This window comes from Podarcis pityusensis (assembly GCF_964106645.2).
Source record: "Podarcis pityusensis genome assembly, chromosome: 3".
NCBI classification, from domain to species: Eukaryota; Metazoa; Chordata; class Lepidosauria; order Squamata; family Lacertidae; genus Podarcis; species Podarcis pityusensis.
Window position 1 is genome coordinate 65,971,838 of NC_138026.1, and position 15,710 is coordinate 65,987,547.

General features: G+C 43.2%; 2 protein-coding genes across 7 annotated transcripts in view; both read left to right on the top strand.

The window, feature by feature from the left end:
• LOC308473090 (pleckstrin homology domain-containing family G member 1-like) overlaps positions 1 to 9,906 on the top strand; it is a 104,797-nt gene extending 94,891 nt beyond the window's left edge. For all 6 annotated transcript variants that reach the window (XM_080998358.1, XM_080998359.1, XM_080998360.1 and 3 more), the window contains 7 exons: positions 297 to 392; positions 1,161 to 1,199; positions 1,660 to 1,682; positions 2,642 to 2,827; positions 3,811 to 3,927; positions 4,552 to 6,241; positions 6,972 to 9,906. In XM_080998358.1, coding sequence (XP_080854484.1) covers positions 297 to 392; positions 1,161 to 1,199; positions 1,660 to 1,682; positions 2,642 to 2,827; positions 3,811 to 3,927; positions 4,552 to 6,241; positions 6,972 to 8,020 — 3,200 coding nt within the window. In that variant the 3' untranslated portion in view covers positions 8,021 to 9,906. The remainder of the gene's footprint in view (positions 1 to 296; positions 393 to 1,160; positions 1,200 to 1,659; positions 1,683 to 2,641; positions 2,828 to 3,810; positions 3,928 to 4,551; positions 6,242 to 6,971) is intronic.
• A 2,678-nt stretch (positions 9,907 to 12,584) lies between these two features.
• Positions 12,585 to 15,710, top strand: part of LOC308473095 (monofunctional C1-tetrahydrofolate synthase, mitochondrial-like) — a 70,427-nt gene continuing 67,301 nt past the window's right edge. The window contains exon 1 of the mRNA XM_080998367.1: positions 12,585 to 12,881. Coding sequence (XP_080854493.1) covers positions 12,661 to 12,881 — 221 coding nt within the window. The 5' untranslated portion in view covers positions 12,585 to 12,660. The remainder of the gene's footprint in view (positions 12,882 to 15,710) is intronic.

The following is a 15,710-nucleotide window of genomic DNA, read 5'->3' on the forward strand; positions in this document are numbered from 1 at the left end:
TAGGCAAACTCGGCCCTCCAGATGTTTTTGGACTACAATTCCCATCATCCCTGACCACTGGTCCTGTTAGCTAGGGGTGATGAGAGTTGTAGTCCCAAAACATCTGGAGGGCCAAGTTTGCCTATGCCTGCTCCAGCCTGTAAAACCAAGCCCGCTTCTCCCTGCATTGTCCTATTCTAAGTTTTGTTTATGACGAAGCCTTGAGAAATGTAATGCTGTAATCATAAAGTCTTCTCCAAAAGCTCACCTGATATATGAAGTCATACTTACATATTGTTTCTCTAATTTCTTTATAGATCACCCAGGATTCCATTATAGCCCAGAAGGAGAAATGAAAGCATCGAGTAATTCTAAAGAAGGAATCGCCCCACAGAGGGTGAGAAGGAAGTCAGGTAATAAAATATTTTGCTGTGGTTTCCTAGAATCATAGAATCATAGAGTTGGAAAAGACCACAAGGGCCATCGAGTCCAACCCCCTGCCAAGCAGGAAACACCATCAGAGCACTCCTGACATATGGTTGTCAAGCCTCTGCTTAAAGACCTCCAAAGAAGGAGACTCCACCACACTCCTTGGCAGCAAATTCCACTGTCGAACAGCTCTTACTGTCAGGAAGTTCTTCCTAATGTTTAGGTGGAATCTTCTTTCTTGTAGTTTGGATCCATTGTTTGGATCTATATGAGCATTCTTTTACAGTCAAGTCATCCGAAAAGGTCCTTGTACTTCCTGGTCCCCCACCATCAGAAAAGTGGTGAGTTGTGCTGTGCCTTTTCAATAGCAGCACCAAGCCCTATGGAAGAGGTAGGGAAACTGTGGTCCTCCAGATGTTAGCAAACTACAACACCCATCATTCCTGAGCATTGGCCATGCTGGCTGGAGCTGATGGGAGTTGAAGTCCAACAACATCTGGAGGCCACATGTTCTCCATCCCTGGTGTAAACCCTGTTTTGAGAACTTCTTTGCCTGGCACTGACTAACACATATAATTTGGTGTAAAACCAAAGTCCAGGGCAGTCCACTAAGTTTTTCTGGGGTGTTACTGTTTCTCTTTTGGCTGCTGTTGGTTGTAGTTGGGTTTATTTAGGATACTTTTTTACAATATCGTTTAAATCAGGAGACAGCATAAACACTTTAAACAAAAGCACATGTGTTTTTCCCGCAGAGCCTTCATCCAGAACCCATAAAATCATAAAGCCAAGTGGTGAGTTACAATGTGTCCTGTATGTGATATTATGCATTAAGTATTACAAATCATGTGGCACCTTTAAGTGTTTGATTAAGTCTATGTAAAAAAAACAAAAAACCCTGTTGTCGTGGGGAGGAGTTGTGTTCAATCTCTTGTCAAGGGAGAAATGTCAGATTTGTTAAATATCTGACACACAAAAATAGCAACCTTCAAAAACCAGCAGGCAAGCCTTTCAGTTTTGAATGCAGGGGAATTTTTTCAAATGGGATAAATTTATTACAAAAATGTTCAAGCATGCTTGCCTTATCTATTGATGGGGCCCATGTTAAACACAGTACTTTGGTTTATAATTTCCATTTTAAAGTCAATAGGTGTTTTAGACTTAAACCTGTTTTCCACAAACACGGAACATATTTTTTTTACTAAGTGATACTTAGGATTGTTTTGTTTTTTTGTTTCCCACTAATAATTTTAGACATGGATCCAGACACGAAAAAGGTAAGGCATATCATTCTCCTCACCCCCAGTAGCTTGAAAGTGATTTTTGAAAAAGTTAGATTTGAAGTACTGAATACTTCTTATAACTTCAGAACAGTTTGTTTTCCTTTTTCCACTTATGATTGTTATCCATGCCTGCCACCTAGTGGCTGTCATGGTCTTACCCTTCTTTACCTCCAGTTGTGCACAACTGCAAACAATAAGCTCGGGGTTGGCATACAGCATTTTATACCTGAGGCAGGAAATCTGAATATTCCCCCACCTTTCCAAACCACAACATCCAAACAATCCACCTGGAAGATCTCCTGTGCAGTCGCCACTGAAATGAATAGAGCTATGCAGTCACTTGATCAGTTATGTGCCATGCGTCAAACATGTCTGTCTCCCGTTTTGCCCCCCTCAATGGTATCCCAGCTCTGTTGCCCACTGGGTGTCGTGGTAGGGCAGTTCTGGAACATAGCAAGGGGTGGGGAAAGAGACCAAAGAGACTTAAGTAGCGCTGCCTACCGCATACTCTCTTGATTTCCTCTAAGCCAGAAATTGGCCACCTATGGTTCTCCAGATGTTGCTGGACTAAAGCTCCCAGCATTCTTGACTGTTGGCTATGGCTGATGGGAACAGGAGCCCAACAACATCTGGAAGGCAGCAGTATCCCCACTTCTGCACTAAACTTGTGGTCATTTCACTTCCCCTTTACTGCTCCGTGTTCTGATATTAAGCCACATACAGAAGGATGTGTGTGTCTACTACTGAGAAATAAAAGCTATGGGAGAGATGATTTAAAAAGAGACCAAATACATGATGTGTGGCTTGTGTGTATATGCACATTTATATATGTTTATGTAGATGCATATGTGTATATATCTATGAATGTGCTACACACCCACATCAGAATAGCTGCTTTAAAATGAGAAGGATGGGACCTGGTGCTTCATATAAATATATATTTTCCTTCCAAGCGGATCAGTATTGAAGGAACCCTGCTATCTCAGGCTGAAGCCCTCCTCAGTCCTAGGAAAAAGTTTTCACTGAATTACAAAGGACTGGACTCCAATGAAGTGGCCTACAGTAGCGACCAAGAGGATAACGCCCTCACTGGTGTTATGGATCAGACTGATGCTGACGATGAGGAAGAGACTGAACAGGTAGCCAACTTGCTTTGTGAAATGGAAAGATGAATAGTAGGTGTGTGTCAGATATGGGTACATAAAGGATGAGAATTACTGGTGCTTGAAGGATTTATTTCTGTTAATTCCAATGCGAACCTACCTGATCCACACTTCCCAGATTGGAAGTGTGTGAATCGGAATGTAATGATTATTTGGATTTTCATTTCCCCAAATTTTGTGATGCAGTTTTCTGTTGTTGTGGTTGTTGTTATTTTAATTGCATTTTAAAATCATGTGTTTAGATAAACACATTTAAAAATGCATACACACACAGAGAGAGAGAGAGAGAGAAATTTTCATGCTGGGAGAGAAAAGGGGACATCATCTTCCCTTGCAGTGCCTTCCTCATACTGAAAAAAAATATTGCATGTGTATATTTATATACAATACACACCACTTGTGTATATTTGTACAAAATATTTTTACATGATTATTATTTTAAAATAATAATATTATTTTGAAAAATAGTAATAATCTGTTACACTTTTTGTGGAAATTTCTAGAGGCCAAGGGCCATTCCTCTTTTCCCTGTCTGTGCTTAGGCAGGCTTTCTGAGCTTGTAACAAGACTTGCATATGTTCCTAGCCGTTGTACATTTGTTTGAGAGGAAAATACCACCACCCAAAACTTCGTGAAATGTAGAAGCCTCATGCTTTCAGGGTGATGGCATCACAGCTACCATATCAATCAGAAAGCAATGTCTTCCAGAATACTCTTCCTGGAGCCCACCATCTACCCTGCAACAAGCAAAATATATGTCCTTTGTCAAAAACATTTTGTGTTAGCGCACTGCCTTTTGCTGACCTCTGTCAGCTTAGGAGGCCCCACCAGAGAGTCCTTTCCACTGTAATAATGCAGTATCTTGTCAAACATTTGACATTTCTGAGACTTGGCTCTGGCTGAAGGCCTTTCTGTGTAAAGGACTATGCGTCATACTGTAACCCTTCTGTTTTCTGCAGACCACACAACAAAATTCCCAGCAGAAACCAAAGGGAGGCCGCAAAAGGTTAAACAGTCAAGTTGCTGAAAATTTTGAGAAACGAAGAAGTGTTAATCTCAGTAAATGTGAAATTCAGGTACAGTCTTTATGGAAAAGTGGTTTTATGATTTGTCAACTTAATGTATTCAGTGGTGTGAAATAAAATGTCTTCTTTTGCAGGCATTTCAAAGGAGGTTTTAAGGAAAGGAGCATTCAAATTTTGCTTTTAAAAAGCCAGGAAAATAATGCAGTGCACCCCTATCCCTGGTTTCTTGCGAGTAAATCCCACTGACTGTGTTCAAAGGGACTTACTCATTTGTGTATCTGTTCAAGATTGCAGCCTACAGAACCCAGAGGCTCCAGGGTGTTCTGAACCATCTGGAGGGGCCTGCAGACAAATGCTTGTGAATGGCTAGGGTACATGAGAGGCAGAATGGATGGTTGATGAATGGAGTATGTGTTTGTGCATGGCGTTTGTGTGAGAGATGAATGGATGATGAACGGGGGAGAATTAAAGGCAGAAAGAGAAGGAAAAGAGGTGTCCGCACCCACTTTTTGTCTTGGTTCTGTCCAGCACTAGTATGTAGCGCCTAGCCAGTTTCCCTCAAGGAAATGAGACTCTCAACTTCAGTAAAGGTTGCCCTCCTCTTATATGTGATTATGATTCTGCATGTTAGTTAGATCATAGACTAATAGTGTGCTCTGTTTCAAAACTTCATAGAATGCAAAGGAGCCTACAAATGAAGCACCTTCCCAGGTCAACGCAAAGCTTTCATTTTCCTGCAGTGGGGGTGGTCATACATCTCGGCAGTTTGCACCACAAAACAGCTCATTTATGGCGAATATTTTGGGCAGAACAGATGCAGTGAGAAACATCTGGACAGACCACCAGATTCGGCAAGCCCTGTTCCCAAGCAGACGCCCCCCGCAAGAGAACACAGAGGACGAAGATGATTATCAGATGTTTGTACCGTCAGAATCGACATCCAACTTGGTTTCCATTGGCTGTGAAGAGAGAGAGCCTTCAGGCCGCCCTTGCAGCTGGCACGTAGGGCTAGCTCATCAAAGGGACATTTCTAACTCTAACTCTCACAGAATTGTGAGGCGGGCCAGCAGTGCTGGGGAAAGTAAAACTTCTCCGTCTGGTTCAAGATGCAGAAAAAATGACCTTGGTCAGAATGCTACTCGGAATGAAATAAAAAGTTCCAGGAGTGACATGGACAATCTGCAGGTGTACCTAGAATCTTCAGAAGAACTGACTATTGATGACATAGATCATGTCTATGACAATATAAGTTTTGAAGATTTGAAACTAATGGGTCTCACTCGTAGGGAAGCGTCTGACCGTGCTCCACAAGGGTCAGCTAGAGACTCGCTCTATGAGGCTCAAGACCAAGACATTGCTTTCAATAAAAGACAGGCGCCTCAAAGCAGGACCTCTATTTCTACCAGCAGAAATGAAACTACTCCCAGGAGAGGAACTCCACCTGTAAGCTCTCATGATCTAAGGATCAGTGAGGAAAATATCTATGATACCATAGTCCTCCCAGAGCAATCACTGACCAATTTCAAATGTGATCGCCTTAAGTGTTCCAAAAAGAGGAGTTTTCTGGGTCTGGAAACAGATTTTGCATGCTGTGACCACCTGCGGCAGTTTGTTTCTGAAGAAAGCCTCCATTTCAGTGAAGATGAAAATCCCTATCATTGTGTTCCATTAGATCATGATTATTTGAGCTTAGTGGATAGCTCATCAAACTCTGATTCACACTCTCACAAATCTGCTGCAGACAAATTATCTGAGGAAGTGGATGAAATCTGGAATGACCTGGAGAATTACATCAAGAAGAATGAGGAAAAGACGAGAGACCATGTCCTTGCAGCTTTTCCTGTTTGCAAAGATGACATAGACAACAACACTCCTACTAGAACTACTTGTGAGTTAAATAAAGATGTGGGATATTCACTCCCCCCTCTCTCACTGCCAGAAACACCTGTTTTCCCAAAAGCTTTGCCTAACAAAGTTGCCAGGTTGAGTGAAGCCAACCTCAGATTCGAGGAGGAAGCATCGCTATGTAAGGAAACACCATGCAGAGCAAATTCCTTGATGAGTCTCAACAGATCTTCCCTCTCCAATGAAAGAGCTTTTGTCGATAGTCTTTATGAAACTGCCAGTAGTATTCTGTGCAGTGCTAATGCAGAAAGTACTGACAATGAACTGGATGCTGTGGATAAAACAAAGAACCGGGTCTTCACAATGGCAAGACAGTACAGCCAAAAAATTAAGAAGGCAAACCAGCTTTTGAAAGTAAAAAGCCCAGAGCAAGAGCAACTTCTGAGCCGGCAACATAAATCAAGGCACAAGGACTTAGCGGCCATTTTGGAAGAGAAGAAACAAGGAGGCCCAGCCATTGGTATGCAGACAATGTTGTTGTTTTAAAGCATTCTTACATTGAATACTTTGAATGCCTTTGGAGAAGGTCACACAGGTAGCTTAGCAGCCCATGCATGTCCCCCTTTACAGAGAAACCCCTAGATTGTGGACAGTGTAGGTGTGGGCCTGGCAGTGGCCAGCATATGCAACCCCCCACTCTCCCTCTGTGATCTTAATTGTATAGTAGTAAAGGGTAAAGGTAAAGGGGACCCCTGACCATTAGGTCCAGTCGTGACCGACTCTGGGGTTGCGGCGCTCATCTCGCTTTACTGGCTGAGGGAGCTGGCGTACAGCTTCCAGGTCATGTGGCCAGCATGACTAAGCTGCTTCTGGCGAACCAGAGCCGTGCTCGGAAATGCCGTTTACCTTCCCACTAGAGTGGTACCTACTTATCTACTTGCACTGTGTGCTTTCGAACTGCTAGTTGGGCAGGAGCAGGGACCGAGCTACGGGAGCTCACCCCATTGCGGGGATTCAAAACACCATGTATAGTAGTAATAACATCCAAATAAGGCTCTAATAGAGTGAGAAATATAGCTAAGGCTACTATCCTATGAATGCTTGTCAGTAAGACCTGTTAGAATCAACAAGACTTATTAAAAAGATGCGTCCTTACTATGCTATAAATTTAACTCCCATGTTACAGCTTTTTTATAATATGGATGCAACTTTGTTTTGACCATTGTGTCTTCTGTCACACTTTTCTTTAGGTGCCAGAATTGCTGAATATTCCCAGCTCTACGATCAGATTGTTTTTCGGGAAACCTCACCCCAAAAGACCAGTTCTCAAGACCCATCAAACGTAAGGTATTCCTCACCAGTGTCAACATCTCAGTTAGCTGTGGAATGCTTCAGAGCAGAGGATTGGTTGCACTCAACATACAGTAATGTGGAACTCTCAGATTTCTCTCCCTGGTCGGAAGTCCCACACCTGAAGGCCAGAAGCTCCCCTTCGGAAATGGGTGCAAAGCAGAGACAGTTGCCAGCAGCCTGCTCAGTGCCTTCCCTTCAGACTCCTCTTCGCCCGCACATTCCTGCGCAAAGGTGGAGCGCAATTATAAGTCAGCCTAACAAAGAGAACTTGCACCACAGTCAGGTTTTTAACTCTTTAGGAAGACGGGAAAACAATGCAAAGTCACAGATGTATAGCAGGTCACAATCATCTTCCTCTATTGTGGCCAGCAAGTCTGGGGATCCAATAAATTATCCACATGAAATGGACAAGAAGCAGCTGCATTCAGACAGGAACTTTCTCTCTGAACACTATAAAGAATCTGTGCCAGGTGCCACCCCAGGACTTGCAGCATGTGATGGAGCAAAGCAGAGCCTTGAGAATTGCTCTGAAATGATTCTGCAGGATTCTCAAAAAATTCTTAGAGTTAACAGAAACTTGCTCTCAAATGCACAAATTGCTACTCAGAACTATTTTTCTAACTTCAAAGACACTGATGGAGAAGGGGATGACGACGACTATGTTGAAATAAAATCTGAAGATGAGGGCTCCGATTTAGAGAGTTTCTACAACCAAACAAAACTCTCGGATCCAAACATAAATGTACATTGCGCTGCTTCAGAAACTTGTAGTAACAAAAATATGCCCCTGGCTCCTGCTAAGGCACCAGACTCTTTCCTGGCCACATGTAGTGATTCAGATAAATTGAATGATTACCTATGGAGGGTACCATCTCCTAATCAGCAGAACATTGTCCAGTCCTTAAGGGAAAAATTTCAGTGTCTTAGCTCAAGCAGCTTTGCTTGATTTTTTTTATTATTATTATTATTCCTAACATTATGCCTTAATGCTGACAAAGTTATAATAGGGCTGCCTGTACTGGTAGTGTACATTGTAGTGTGTATATTTTAACTATTATGTAGTGAGAAATTTAAAGTGACTAGTTTTGCACTGTCAAGTTATTGACTGGCTTTATGTTGCAGGCAGATTTCTGGCTAGCTTTTCCTTGCCTCCATTCTTAACAGTCAGTCACGTAGGCCAGAATTCTGATTTTGTTCTAGGAATTGCATTAATGCTGAAAAGCAAGGGGGGGGATGGCATATTATGTGAAATGTGCAGTGAAATATCAGTGAAAGATAAAGAAAGAGTACTCTCAGGTTTACTTGCTTAAAGGACTGCACATATATTTTCATCAAGTGAGGTATGAAATACTGTGATTGGACTGAAGCTTATTGTTGTATTGTCACTCAACTCCAATAGTGTTAAGATTCCCTCCTTATGTTTCCGCAGCCCACTTTTCCAAGTAGGTTTATAAATAAAATGTGCACTTGTGGTACAGACCAAAAGGGAATCTGTGGGATCAAGCAGAAAAGCACCTTTCTCCAATTCAAGCCTGCAGGGTAGCTGGAACTCCCTGTTTTGGAAACAATTTCCTGACACTAGTAATTCAAACCTATACATTACTGAACACAAACTAGAGATAGTTCAGGCCCATTTAGCTTAAAGGGATCCGCCTCCCCCATTTGTTTAAGTTGGTATCCTTTTATTTCAATACACTACATTCCTTTTTGTCTCCCTTTTATCACATGAAAGTAGTAAGCAGCCCTAATCAGATGTTTAGTACCCATAAATGCCAAACATACGAAGGAACACTGAGATAGCACAAGCTGTTATCGCCATCTAAATACTGACACACATGCTGGCCATGTCCTGGCATCCGTCTGAATAGGTCCATCTGTATGCAGGTATGGCTCCCTCCACAGAGCTGATTGATAGCTGTTCCTGGGGCAGGAGCTGTTCACTTGCACATCCATGCTCACATAGCCCAACCTTTTAGACTGATGCTTATCACACATGGGCTGGGAGAACATGAAAGGCACCCATGTCTGTACATTCTCAATAACCCCTTCACAGATTTAGTATGAGCAGGTACCAAACACCTGAATAGAGTTGACTCTTGTTGTTTATGCTGCTGTGTATTCTGTCGTCTTATTTTTTGCATAGCTTTAGTTTGGAAGCAGTAGTGTTTTTACTTGAAAAAAAAAATATGGTGTGCAAACACACAATGTTTAACCAGTTTTCAGATGAAGGACATATAACAGTGATATAAATGAAATTGAAATGCATTTTGCCAAGGGTGGGAGTTCTCTCTTTTCCACTTAAAAGCACTCCACTTTGCTCTAGCACAAGGCACAGTAGCCCTCATACATTTTAGAATGTCAACAAGTTGCTTTTACAGGCATTTTTTGACAAAATCCTGCAAGTGACGAGTGTATATTCCATTCTACCAAAAATAGATATTGAAAGCTTTGTGGTTTATGAATTTATCTGAACTTCTTGCAACAAATGCTTTTTAATTTTTGAAATACTACTTCAAGAATGTTGGGATTTTATTTCTGGTTTACCACGATCTCAAAATTTCTTATACACAAGGCTGTCCCAGTTTCATTGAAGAGCTGACTGCAATTCAAGCTATGTCTAGTAAAATAGATTATGACTAATGCAAGTATATATTAAATTAGAAAACTTCAATTTTTATTTAATAAAAATGTAAAATAATGTAAATAATAGTAAAAGAAATTAATCTGAGTGCATTAACAATAGGCACATTTAGGTTCCTTTGTAACGACAGAGGAATTTTATTAATCTGATAAAATAATGAAATATATGCTCAATGGAACCCATAGCTTTGTGAGGAACAAACAAAATGTTTGGGGTACTTTTTGCTTTGCTGGCAGAAAAGCAAACAGCTGAATTCACAAGTAGTTGAGCCCTGGAAAATGTTTCCATAAAAACAACGGCAATACTGGTTTTCAATTCTCAAATGAGCTGCCAACCTTGTATCTAGTTCATGCTTTGTAGGGAGCTTGACTTACGCTGTCTAACATCTTCAGTTGCCATTTCCCCAAAAATACCAGTTAGAAAGAAAACTACTCCCAACAAAAAAAGCAGATCTAGATTTTATAAACACTACAGGTCCTCGTGCAAAACTTATGTAGCCAAAATAGCAAAAAAAATGCCGTTGTTAACCTGGTTTGAACTTGGTAAATGAACAGTTGGAAATACCATGCATCTTTTTTTCTGAAGACACTAATATATATTCCTTCATATTGTAACATAGAAGGTTAAATTCACTTTGTTGCACAGCCTTCTCAAGTGAGCAAATTATATAACTTTTCTGCAGCCTCAGGACAATACAAATGTGAATGGAATCAAAAGCAGCTGTTTCTTGGTACACAAAAGGCGAGTTCATTTGAGGGTCTTCTTCAAGACCACCACCCACATTGTAGGTTAGTGGGTCCATTTTACTGTCTGAACTCTCCTGAGCACATTACTTCATTCATGGCAGTGGGTAGCACAAAAGTGTAATGTGAGGGCACAGTAGGGAAATAGCAGCCATTACTAAAACTGGAACAATAGAGCCAGAGAATTAAGGATGCAGCAGAGGAGTCAATATGACATGTGCTGCAAATTAGATAAGTCATAGCAGACTCATCACATTTTTATTAGTTTAAAGGTGGATTTCTCTTTTCTTTTGAAGAGTCATACCTCTCTTTTGCAACTTTTTGTAAAGAACATTTGAAAGGAGGTTTATAATTTTTAACCATGTAACATTGTTTGTAAAATATTCCAGTTTTAATGTATTTCTGTACTATTTGTTGATAGTGTCAGCATGATTCTACTGGACAGGGTTCACAATGAAGTCATTCTGGATGGATTCACACTGCGTATTTCCTAATTTCTGCAAATCATTTGTTAGCATTTTATTCTACTGGTTAGAGACAACCTCTACATTGCACTTTTTTCATGTAAGGAGTCTTTTTTTAAGGAAGATGTAAAAAATGTATGTACATGTAGAATATTCTTCAGTAAAGCTTTTTCTCATTTTGTTATGCTTAAAAGCTGAGTTTAAAGCATGCCAAACCTGAAAATATGTAAGTAATAGCTGCCTAGGGGGGGAATAAATACTATTTGCAGCAAAACTGAAAAAGAAAATGCAGTCTGTTTTGTTGTTTCACACTGTGCAGTGTACCAAGGGGATTCACCCCTTTGCAACTTTTGCCACTTCCTCCTTTACTTGGCTTTTATCATTTACTGAATCAGCTGGGAAGGGCCAGCATTGGTGAATATATTAATTTAAGATACAGATCCAAAACAAAGAGTGTGTTCTAGTTTAATGTATTATGGGGGTCACCCAGCTAAAGTCTGTGGGTGCCATGGTGCCTGTGAAGGCCTTCATTGGCACCCTGGGCAGAGGGCCTAAATCTGTGCGCTTTCATTTGGGGGGGAAAGGGTAAGTCTTTAGACCTCCAGGAAGAGGGGGGTGAAATATGAAGCAAAATATACAGGTATCCTTCTAAGCAATTGCTGTGAAATGAGCCAGCTTAGTAGGTTGCTTCTGCCCCTCAGTATTTTTAGGCAACAAGTGAAGTGAGAGCTGTGATTTGTTGTTCATTTGTTCAGATACCAGGTATTAGCAATCTCTGGGGTCCTAAAGAGCTAGTGTAGAAATATCACACTGGTTCATAGGCTAGGAAAAATGATAGTTGTGAAAAATGAACATAGTATCCATGTAGCAGTAGGACATTGTGGTTTAGGATGACAAGAAGCACCCCTGACTTGGGACCACTGCCACTGAGGCACCAATAAAAGCTGTAGAAACATGGGCAGATGTTTTTGTGAGCTCTCGCACCCGCTTTTATTAAGAAAGAACCATTTCCCCTCCTTGCCAAAGGGCTTCTTCAAAACTCTGGGTATCCTACTGATCATGCAGCAGCCTTTCTTCCTACTAATTGGTGCCAAGTGTTGTCCTGGGGCCCCTGTAACCCGTGGTGGGTGGCCACCATTTCAAATTTCATTTCCCACAATGCCCCAGAAAAGGCACAACGCTGAGGTACTGTGGGAAAAGACAGTCTGCTGCCAGCCGGGCGAGATGCTCTTCAAAGGAAGATTCTCACAGCAGCAGACGCTGGAGCGGTGGTTGGCAGTTTTAATTACCAACTATTTCTCCTCTTCCCTCTTTTCCCGTTTCCTTTGAAGTAAGGCCAGCGGCTTTCCGTGGGATTTATTTCCAAGTTAGCACAGGCTAACATGCCCCCCACCCCAATGTTCATTATAAGGCCAATGTTTCCACGGGACGACGTTTGCTCAGGGGAAGCGAGGGCCATGGCACTTGCCCTGGGTCCGCTGGAGAGGACAAGCCGCTCGCTCACCACCTGAGGGCAGCTTTGCGGACGAGTCTATGCCCGGAGGCGCAAGCGAGGCGCCGAGGCTTCGCTGGGCCCCCGCCTTTCGCAGGCATCTCTTGGAGCCGGCCACGCTTTGCCCGTCGGGCGCCCCTCCCCGCGCCACGTCCTTCCCCAGAAACCAACAACTCCGCCTCCCCGCCAGGGAGACCCGGCAGCAGCAGCAGCAGCAGCTTCCCTCGCGTCCTTCCTCTCGCAGCCATGAGGCTCTCTGTCCTCCGTCGCCTGGTGTGGAGACCGGCGGCACCGGCTGCAGCCAAGCACGGCGGGAAGAAGGTGGGCTGCGGGGCTCTGCCTCTGCTGCGCCCTGGAAGCGGCTGCCCAGGCGCGCTCCTGCTCCCCCGGGGCATCTGCGGCACGTGGGGCCGCCTGGACAAGCAGCGAGGGTCCGGCAGCGGAGGGCTACGGGGCTCGGCGGCCAGGTAAGCGGACGGGTCCCCTTTTGCAGAGGGTGGAGGTGGGAAGTGCCTGGTCCCGCCGCCAGCGCTTCTAGTTGGTAGCCGGCACTCGGCCCTTCGCCTCCACGTGGGGAGGAGGGCTCCGCCTCCGGGCGGGCTGGCTGTTGTGTCTGATGCAATAACGCAGATGCATTGCGGAGGAGAAGGGGGGGAGGAGCCAATCCGTCTCCGGGAGCCAATCCGCTGCGAAGAAGCGGGAAGCGCGGCTTCTTATTGGCCCCGTGAGCGCTAGCTTTCACTCTCCCCGCTTCCAGAGCTACTAACTCAAATCGGAGTTCATTTAGGTTCATTGGAAGTTGCTTGTTTATATCTTTCTCCAAACCCCCACCCACCAATTATATATAGATTCTCTCTCTCTCTTCCATCATCTCTTGAGAAAGACGGATGCCAACAGATGGATAGATATAAAATAAATAAATCTACATAAAAATTGAAATATAATAAATCCCAAAGATGATTTACAACCCAGTGAAAAACACAATACAGTGGTACCTCGGGTTAAGAACTTAATTCGATCCGGAGGTCCCTTCATAACCTGAAACTGTTCTTAACCTGAAGCACCACTTTAGCTAAGGGGGCCTCCCACTGCTGCCGTGCCGCCGGAGCACGATTTCTGTTCTCATCCTGAAGCAAAGTTCTTAACTCGAGGTACTATTTCTGGGTTAGCGGAGTCTGTAACCTGAAGCGTATGTAACCTGAAGCGTATGTAACCCGAGGTACCACTGTAATAAAATCAAGTGACTGGATCCTGTGAGGGCAGTTGCCATTTTCAGAGTTGCCACATAGACATGGCTATCCAACCTATTTTGGCTTTCTGTCATCGCTGTATGCAGCACTGTCTAGGGCACCGTTGTTTTTTTATTGTAAAAAACTCCTTTTCCTTTAAGGCTCCCTTAACAGGTAGCAGTTAATCTCTTGGAAATTTATCTCCATAATTTGTTCTCTGTGGCAGAAGATTCTGCCCTGCAGAGCTATTCCAGAGTGCACACTCAAGAAAGGCACTATTCCTTTAACACCACCAGTCTTAATTTGATTACTTGGAAGCAAGTTTCAATGAGCCGAGTTTGGCTGACTTCTAAGTAAACATGCTTACATTTATACTATACAAGTTCCACAAAAGGCTGAATTTCTAGGACTGCCAACTTTTTCATCATCATTTAGCAAAAGAAGCTTCTTCTCAGTTTGCTATGCTAAGGCTGCAGTCCTGTGGTGACTTACTAGGGAGTAAGTTCCACTGAATGCAGTGGGACTTTTGAGTAGACAAATACAGGTTTGCACAGGAACACGCTTCAGCTATATGTGCGGAAAGAACCTCTTGAGATACTAGCACCTTGGGATCAAGGTCTCCCAAGGCAGCATCAATTTGATACCTTGGTTTCATGAAGCATGACCTCTGGCTTTATGTTAATAGATGTAGGGTGGCCAGATGCAGAAGGGAAAAGGGCTCTTACACTTTTAACAGTTGTGTAGAATATGCAGTTTCAGCAGGTGTACAAACTCCTACATCCACACAACTACTAAAGCTGTAGGAGCCTTGGCCTTTTTTCCTGCATCTGGCCACCCTTCATCTATAATGTATTGTTAATGAATTTGTGGGTGCCAGAGTTTGTGGGTGCAAGACACCCATAATTCCTGGATTTGATAAATGTTGAAGTTTAATCAATGCTTGGCTGAATTTAGCAGTGTCAAAATACAGGCCAGCCTGATAATGGCTGCTAAGTATGAGTTGTTAACAGAGTACACAGACAGAGAGATAAGCCATCAGCAAAGCGAAGACTGTGCCAGCTGCAAATGGGTGGAGCCCTGCCCTGAGCTCTGGGAAGTTAGCAGAAGAGAATGCCAGAGTTTTTAGGAGGGAGTTTAGGGATTTAAATTTGGGGTGATGTAAGTGGGAGGGGAAAATGTGTCAGTCTGTTAAATGCAGCAAGCAGGCTCAGAGCACAAAACCTGAATCGGAGGCTGGAGCAGTGGGAGAAATGGAGCTAATTTGAAGTTTAATGCTTTAAAACCTTCCCTCCTAGGCTCAACTGTATATGTGTGTAAATAAGTCATATATCATAAAAGCACCACGGTCTCTGCTGTGCCTCATTGCCAAAGGAAACACAGACCGTGGGGGAGCTCCTGGACTCTCACACCGCTCTGAGATTGGGGAAATATGTAACAATATTGTGTGTATATGTGTATTAGGAGCAGGGCCATGGGTCAATGGTAGCGCATCTGCTTTGCATGCAGAAGGTCTCATATTCAACCTCCAGCATCCCCAGCTATGGCTGGGAGAAAACCCTGCTTAAAATCCAAGAGAGCTTCTGCCAGTCAGTATAGACTGTACTGAGCAAGTTGGATCAGTGGTTTGATTGGGTATAAGGCAGCTTTCTGTGTTCCTATGAAGGTGCACTTTTGCACATGTGTGCCTCATTCGTAAATAACATAGCTTGGGGGTATTTTGTACTGGGAAATCAGTCATTGAAGACCAACTATACAGATATATATTGTGTATTAGTGAACCTTGGTATAGAACTAATTAAAGGCCAAAACTACAGTGGAACCTCGGGTTACATACCGTCCTCCTTACAAGCGCTTCAGGTAACGAGCTCCGGAAGTAGATGCTCCTGGGAGCGAACTTTGCCCAGGGATGTGAGCAGAAGTCATGTGCTAGCAGCGCAGCAGCCCCATTAGCAAAAGCACACCTCAGGTTATGAATGGTTTTGGGTTAAGAATGGACCTCCGGAATGAATTAAGTTCATACCCAGAGATACCACTGTAGTGGTCATACTGCTTATCTTTGTAAGCTGC